General features: G+C 41.7%; 1 protein-coding gene across 4 annotated transcripts in view; it reads left to right on the forward strand.

Annotated features, from left to right (window-relative positions):
* Positions 1 to 2,762, forward strand: part of MGMT (O-6-methylguanine-DNA methyltransferase) — a 313,417-nt gene extending 310,655 nt beyond the window's left edge. For all 4 annotated transcript variants that reach the window (XM_015406542.1, XM_015406543.1, XM_015406544.1 and 1 more), the window contains one exon: positions 1,932 to 2,762. In XM_015406542.1, the coding sequence (XP_015262028.1) occupies positions 1,932 to 2,063 (132 nt within the window). In that variant the 3' untranslated portion in view covers positions 2,064 to 2,762. The remainder of the gene's footprint in view (positions 1 to 1,931) is intronic.
* Positions 2,763 to 8,467: the final 5,705 nt, after the last annotated feature.

Below are 8,467 nucleotides of genomic sequence, written 5' to 3' on the forward strand. Positions count from 1 at the left end.
CTTTCCTTCCTTCTTTTCTTCCTTCTTTCCTTCTCTTTCTTTCCCTCTTTCCATCCTTCTTTCTTTCTCTCTACTCTCTCTCTTTCCTTCCATCTTTCCTCTTTTGGTGGCCCAACTCTAGTGAGCTGGGGCCAGCTGGGGAAGGGAAGGGGAGGCTTTTTCTTTCCCTTCTGACATCACTTCTGGTGATTTCAGGGGGTGTGGCATATGCTAATAGCCTAGTATGCTCATTAGCATATCAGGGGGAGGGGGGAATAGGGTGAAGGAAGAGCCCTGTTCAACCATTTATATGTGTTGGAAGAAAAAGATCTCATATGCTAATGAGCCCCTGTAGCTCTTTTTCTATGAAAAGACCCCTGCTGACAACTAACCCACTTCCCTAACAGAGTTGAGGAAGTCTGTTTCAATGTATCTGAAGAAGTGTGCATGCACACAAAAGCTTATACCCAGAGTAAAACTTTGTTGGTCTTAAAGGTGCCATTGGACTCAAATTTTGTTCTGTTGCTTCAGACCAACATGGCTACCCACTTCAACATATGCTAGTCATTCTGCAGCTGGCATTCCCCAAAGATTTACTTTTCTAAATAGTAGATGTGGGGGGCCCTGATTCAGATCAGGACCATAGAATGTGATGGGGAAAGGGGGGGGGGGTTAACCTTATACTACAGTGACATTTTGCTCAACCAGAAATGGCCCTGTGGATCTTGCCCTGTTGGGGGTAATATACGGGTTCCCTGTGTGTGCTTCCCAGGCAGATAGCTCCATGGGACCACGTCAGGTTGAGACATGGTGGGAGGGAGAATGTTTACTTCCCTTTCTCCCACATTGAATTCCTGATCCAAATGAGGGCCCTTCACAGTTGCTATTTAGAAAGTAAAGTTGCTTGGAACTTCTGAATATGTGCCATATATCTACATTAGAGGACTTAGAAAGAGAGGAGGGAAGGGGTTTAGAAGCAAAGTGAGGAGCTTCCTTTGCATCACGTTCAATTTGTGATGGTGATGGTAAGGCATCCCAGGAGAAAATACCAAAGAAACCATTAGACATATATGATCAGGGGGAGGGGGGAATAGGGTGAAGGAAGAGCCCTGTTCAACCATTTATATGTGTTGGAAGAAAAAGATCTATCACAAGCACAGTACAGGGCTGAACAGAGAGCTAAGAAATGGACCAAAACAGTGCAGCATCATGGAATTCCAAGGAGAAAGTCACAACTGACTTATTGCAACCCCAGCAAGGGGCTCACAGAGGTCGTTTGCCATTGCCTTCCTCTGTGGAGTCTTCCTTGGTGGTCTCTCATCCAAGTACCGATCCCGTTTAGCTTCCGAGATCTGATGAGATCAGGCTATACTGTGCCACCTTCCCTCCCACATTGGACTGTTATCCCAAATAAATTGCTATAGCTCCTGCCCTGTTAATCTACTTTATATGATGGCTTTCCATAAATGAAGAGCTGTGCACAGTTTAAATACTTATACTAGTCATGGGGGCCATGAATTCCAGAATTATATATCTTTTCCCAAGTATGTGTTCCATATCAACAAGAATTGCTCAGTCTTCCTCAGCCATTCAACTGGACATGTTTGTATATCTGGCCCTTCCACTGAAGTCAGTGAGGAAGGATTGGAATCTGTTGCATTTGATGACCCCTGAGCACAAAAAGTCACCAGATCAGGCTGTTGACTATTCTTTTTTTTTCTGGCTGAGTGGAAAAAGAATATATACATTCATACAGATAAGCATTGCATGTTACTTGTGGATGGTTCTTTCTGTTTACTCCACTGAGAAGCACTGCTGGATAAGATTTATGCTAATAAGATAGTGATAAGGGTTGACCACAAATAAGGCATTTAGAAATATGGATTGGGGGGGGGGGGATAAAGATTTCTACAAACCCTTATTTTCCTTTGTGTGTTTTGTGTATTTTGCAGGTCCCGATTATAATACCCTGCCACAGGGTGATTTGCAGCAGTGGACAGACTGGCAACTACACGGGAGGAAGTCATCTGAAAGAGTGGCTTTTGTCACATGAGAGGCTTCAGAAGGAAAAGTTAGCATATTGATGCAGTTCAGGCACAGCTGTTATACAGCCAAAACACATAACCAAAGATACTTGGCTTATAACAAGCTTTCAGAACACACAGTAGAATTCAGGAAAATGGTAAATATTTGAGTGACATATAAATATAATACAACATCCGAAGCGAAATGTGTGGTGGCACTACTATATTAAAAAAGCTGAATGTGTCCTAGGGGATACAGCTTGTATGCCCTTTCTTGTTTTTACATTTTACAGCAGAATGAGTACAGCGGACTGTGCCTGTTGTGCATGTATTTTGTTCCCATCTCCAGCGTTGTTTTGTTCTATTTTTAATGTCCATTAAAGCAAGGATAAGGGAGTGGGAGGGGCATGGCAAATGTTAGATGCAACTGCCCCTCTAAGGAAGCATCTGGCTGGCAGAGGGGACAGCCGGGAATCCGAAGCCTTTTGCGTGTGTTCGAAGAGCAAAATTAAATGCATAAGCTTCAGCACACACACACACACACCTCCCCCTGTTCCTGCCTGGATGTGTATTTGTCCAGATTGAAAAGCTTGTACCTCTGCCAGGCTTGGTGCCCAAGATTCTCCTGTTTTCTTTGATGTTTGAACTGTTGAAATGATGTTTTACGTAAACAATTGTTAATGAAACACACTGAAAACCCATTCAAAGGAAACAGCTATTAAATTGCCTATTCACAGCTTTTCTTTTCAGATCACTGTAGATGCCTTAACAGATATGAATAAAAATATTTTGTCTCTATTAGCTTTCCTTGATGTCGGCTGGAAAAAATACATGCTGATAAAGGAGTTTACTGGCAACATAAATATTTTTATAAAACTATGCAGCTGAGTTACAATACATTTTGCCAGAATTCAGAAATATAATTCATCATTGATCTTCTGTGCAGTCCCACATGACCAGGCATGCCATCGGATAGGTCTTTACAGGTAAAAGTCTCCAGGGGGCACTGCATGCCAGAGCCATAAGCTTGTTTCCACCCAGGGAGTACATGCTTCTGTGCAGCAGCACCCCCTTACCCTCAGTACCTCTAGCACTGCCGAAGCCAGCGCATGCAACAGGGCAGGAGGGGAGGGTATGTGTGCCTGCGCAGAAGATACTTGATGAACAATAGTACAGGTAAGTGCAGCTTTGTTTTCATCAGTGATCTTCTGTGCAGTCCCACATGGGGATTCTAGCAAGCTACTCACTTGAACAGCAAATGAAGAACTGCCTTGCCCACTTGAGCCTCCCGTCTCACTTGCAGATCCACCATGTAGTGATGTACAAACGTGTCTGCTGGTGACCAGGTGGCAGCTCTGCAGATCTCTATCAAAGGCAGTCCATCCAGGAAAGCTGCAGAAAAAGCCATTGCTCTAGTGGAATGGGCATGAATTTTCAACGGGCATGGCAATCATAACACTCCCTAATGGTCCTGACAATCCATTGGGACAGGGTCTGAGATGATGCTCTTCTACCTTTCTTAGGACCACTAAAACAAAACTCCAGGGTTCTCGTGAGGTAAAATAATAATGCCCTCCTAAATATCATTCTCAGAGCTCAGTTCAGGGAAAAATACAGGCAAAACAATATCTTGGAATAAATGGAACCTAGACACTACAGTAGGAAGAGAACTAGGGTGTAGGATTACCCTTTTGCGAAAGAACTTCAAAAACGGGAGATCTATCTGAAGAGCTGCTAGTTCACTCATTGTCCTGGCTGACATAACAGCTACTAAGAAACACAACTTAATTGAAAGTTCTGCCAAAGAACAGGTAGCAAGGGGTTCAAAAGGCTTGAGCATTAACTGCTAACACAACAGATCGAGACCATTGGGGGATTAAAGGATCCCTGGATGGACAGATTACCTAACCCGTTAAGAAATCTCTTACACAAATAATGGGAGAAAACTGATCCTCTCTCGATTCCCTTGTGATAGCAAGAGAAAGCAACCAGGTGAACCTTCAAAGAAGAAAAACTAGGCCTTCAGCTTTAAGGTGTAATAAATAATCAAATATGACATGCGGAGTGGCACCATCAGGCAACACATTCTTTTCACTACATCAGAGGGGAAATTGCTCCCACTTATACATATAGGCTTCTGTGACTGCCAAAGAACGTCATTAATTTCCTTGGAAAATATTAGGCCTCTGAAGCCTCCAAGCCATCAGGCTGAGGCAGTTCAGATCGTGATGAAGCACCTGATTGATGCTGATTAAATCTGGTTGGTTTGGTAGGGGAAGGAACTGGATCCATAAGGACTGGAAACCATATTGGATGTGGCCAAAAGGATGCTACCAGGATCATGTTTGATTTCTCCCTCCTGGCATTCTCTGTTACCTTGATAAGGAGCAGGAAGGGAATGTGTAAAACAGAGCTCGCTGCCAATGCAACTGAAATGTATCCCCTAGGGAACCAATTCCTACTCCTGCTCGGGATCAGAACCTTACGGCTTTCTTGTTTTCTCACATCATGAAACAATGTCTGGAAGCCCTAAGAGGGTAAAAAGTGGTTCCAGGTAAGTGGCCTTATGGATACTCTTCATGGGAGAGTATGCCAACCCTGCTCAGCCTTTCAGCTTCCGTATTTAAACTCCCAGGGATGTGGATAGCTTGAATGGAAGCATTGAGCTTCACTGCCGTGTCCCATGCAAGGGAAGCTCCCTGACATAAACCTCTGGACTCCCTTGTTTGTGTAAATAAAACATCATAACTGTATTGTCTGCCTGGACAAGAATGGATTGGTTCTGTAGGATATCTGAGAAACAGCTAAGGGCATAACAAACTGCTTGTAATTCTAAAATGTTAATGTGCAGCAGCTTCTCATCTTCTAACCAAACACCCCTAGTCGACAGTCCCTCACAGTGGGTGCCTCACACAAGAGCAAAACATCCATAGTAAGGACTACCTTATGTTGAGAAACTCCAAAGGAAATCCCCCAGGATAAATTATCCATAGACAACCACCACAATAAAGAAGGTATGACAGGTCTGGGAATAGAAAATCTGTACCATAAGGCATGAACCCCAGCTCTATAACAAGATAGAAACCAGAGCTGCAGGGGTAGCATATGTAACCCAGCCATAGGCAGGACTGCAGTGGTAGAAGCCATATATCCCAATAGGCACAGAATTTTCTGAACTGATTGGAACTGGTGAGACCTGAACTGTCTCACCAAGGCCAAGATAGCCTGTACCCTTTTGGGAGGTAGAAAACCCTTACCCACTAGGGAATCTAGCATAGCTCCAATAAATTATACTATCTGAGATGGAACTAATCGTGGTTTCATCAGGAGTCCTAGTCTTTGACAGGTCTCCAGGACAAAAGTGCAATGACTCAACAATCAGTCCTTGGAATCTGCCACCAGTAACCATCTAAGTAAGGGAATATATGTCAGCCTCAAAAAATGGAGGTAAGCAATAACTGAGGTCAAACACTTAGAGAATACCCTGGATGCAGCGGCTAGACCAAAGGATAGGCGAGTGTACTGGAAAACCCATTCCCGATATGAAAAATGTAAGAACCTGCAATGTTGAGGGTGCCTGCACATAAGATACTCAATGAACAATAGTTACAGGTAAGTGCAACTTTGTTTTCTTTCCAGTTCCAATTCTTTCCGATTCCTCTCTGATCAGCAGTGCTTATGTCTTTTATTTAGCATTATCTTTAATTAGTTTTCACATTTAAACATGTGTAATACAATGGTCTGGATTATAAGAAGCAAAGCTGTACGTTATATGAAACACAGAGAGCTATCCAGAAAAAAACATAGCTAAAGGATGTTGAAGCTAAAAATTGTGCCTGTGTGTTTTTTAAAGGAGCTCAGTAAAAGTAAAATATTACAAACCAACAGAAACTGAAATTTTCATTGTGGGAGTAATAAATCATAATATGGAAATCCTGATTGTTATGCTTTTGTCACATTCTTGTAGATGTCACTTTAGAAAGCTCATTGCTAGCAAAACATATTGTTTGTTACACTATTACTGCTCTACTGTGATATTAGAATTATGTTATTAAAAGTTGTTCTACAAGTACAGATGGTCTGTGTATCTAAATAAAATATGGTATATGATATACTGAAAAAATAAACTGTACCCTACTGTACAATAGAAACCTTTATTTTGTCAGGGGTTTCTTGCAGCAATATAAACCATGAAAGCAAGGCTCAAGTGGTTATTACATGTCAGCAGAAGCCTGAGATAAAAATCAAGCCTTCTAATATGTACAGTTTGGATGTATTCCGTGTTGTTCATAGTATGTGAATCCCAGCCAAAGAAAATCACAGATGCCTTATTATGAATTTTCACCTTTTTGCAAATATTTCATATCCAGGTAGTCCTCTCTACAGATGTTTGCTTGTCTAAAAAATGATTCATTCATTTTGCTGTTAGGAATATACCACTGTTATCTGCTACTGCTATTTAGCATATGTTTTGTGCCAGTAGTGTTTTTGGGTCTGGGAAAAGGTAAGCGGTTGGGGGGGGCAACAGTACCAAATCATAAAGCATTTTAAAACCAGTTTCAGCCTTGTAACAAGCTAGTCTCATTTACACACAGGCTGCTTTAGTCAGGATATTTGCTTGCAAAAAACTTTGGTTATGTAGCATGTCAGTTGCCTTTTTCAAAGGTTCTTAAACTGCTCCTGCTAATTAGAATTCCCAGGGGGATAGCTAGGATATCCATTGCCATAAGTGGATCAGACTTGAGAAAGATACCTTGGCAGACTAATCTTTCAGCAATATCTTGTGCTTTGTATCCCTCATGTCTTATGATTTTAAAACTGAAGGCCAAGTTCACATTCACCACTCAGGCATTCATGCTAACATTTCCCAAATGAGTATCTTGTCACATTGTACTGCCAAAAATATGGCTGTGTCACAGTTTTGCCTGTTTGTGCACAAATTTATAGAAGTAGCATATTTTGTTTGGAATTTTGTGTGGCCTAGCAAGGTCAACAGAAAACCCACTTTTTACTTTATCTTAAAAGGTAAAAAGTGAAATTTGGCTTAGATCTAAAACAATAGTCAAAAGTATCCAGGTTGGTGGAGGAACATCTTTTAGATTATTGATAGAAATGCATGTTTTGCAAGTATCGTGTCATTTTCATGAGCTGGCATCTCAATGTTTATTTTTGCGTTGCAGGACCAGATTCCTATTCTTTTGTCATTGTGTGTTCCAACAGAGGGCACTATAGCTCAGAAGAATTTAGATGCATGTGTTTTGCAATGTGTTTAGGAGATGCTCATTCACTACATTTTTTCCCCCTGCTGTTTAAGAATGAATTTGAAAATGAACAGTGGAGCTGAAATCTCTGAGCTGCCTTATTTGCAGTGCTTCAGACTCTGTCTGCCTTAGGAATTAGCTGTCTAGTAGTATTACAGGCCTGCAGTCTTCATCCCACGGATGTATTGTGAAAGGTGTTGTAGTTACATCATAAGATGAAGAATGGCCTTTCTTTGCCACTGATTTCCGAGATTGCTAATGATGCCCAAACTACAAGTTGGCGTGACCACTAATGAAGAGGGTTGTGATAGTACACCCTCTAAGGGGTTCTCGGAGACAGAAACAAATCCACAGTGCTGCTTATGTGTAATCTTCGTGTTCTTTCTGAGTGCTGATAATGCACATACCCCCCACCTTCATATGATGTCTTTATAAATGTATAGAATCCTCTGGTTGGCATGATGGCTCGCCATGGTGAAACGCTTATCGCAACTGAGAATTTGTGTACAATGTACCACTTAACAGGCCACCCTCACTTTTTTTTGTCATGCCAAGCTTTGGACATGCACACATAATTTATTTTAATTATCAGGCTCAATTTAACAGCACCAACAGGAAAAGAAAAGCAAACCAGAAGACCAGCCCTTGTTTTGGGGCCTGACCTTGTTGTGATTTGCCAGTTTATAAAGCCAGTTTCCTGTTCTCCTTCTCCAAGGGTTTTCTCTGCCCTGTCATAAGTCTTGATATATACCCTGGAAGTTTCCACCAAAAAACAATTCAGTGGCAAGCTGGTTCCAACTGCTGTAGCCTTCTGTAGCTGTACCTACAACTCCAAGGTGGAGGCAGGCAGCGAAAAGAAGTCCCTTGAAATAGTCTTAATCCTAACCTACTTAGAGGGTCATAGCATAGTTTATGAAAATACATATATAAACGAAAGGCATTAAAAATGCCCCTAAAACGAATTAAAGAAAACTTTGGAAACAAGAGAGCTATGTTCTTTTTTCCTTGGAATTGGGTTCCACTGACCTATCAAGTTTCCTCCCATTCAGCCTTGCAGTGCTTTGAACTGCTGACATTGAGACACTGTGCAGCCAGGCACGACAGCTGGCTCGGCAGCATCTAATACCAACACATGCTGTTTTAGCCCATTTCCAGAGACTAAGATAATGAAAGATTCAAAAATAATATTTGTTTTGGTGGAAC

This window comes from Gekko japonicus, unplaced genomic scaffold (genome assembly GCF_001447785.1).
Source record: "Gekko japonicus isolate JY-2015 unplaced genomic scaffold, Gekko_japonicus_V1.1 scaffold23, whole genome shotgun sequence".
Lineage (NCBI taxonomy): Eukaryota > Metazoa > Chordata > Lepidosauria > Squamata > Gekkonidae > Gekko > Gekko japonicus.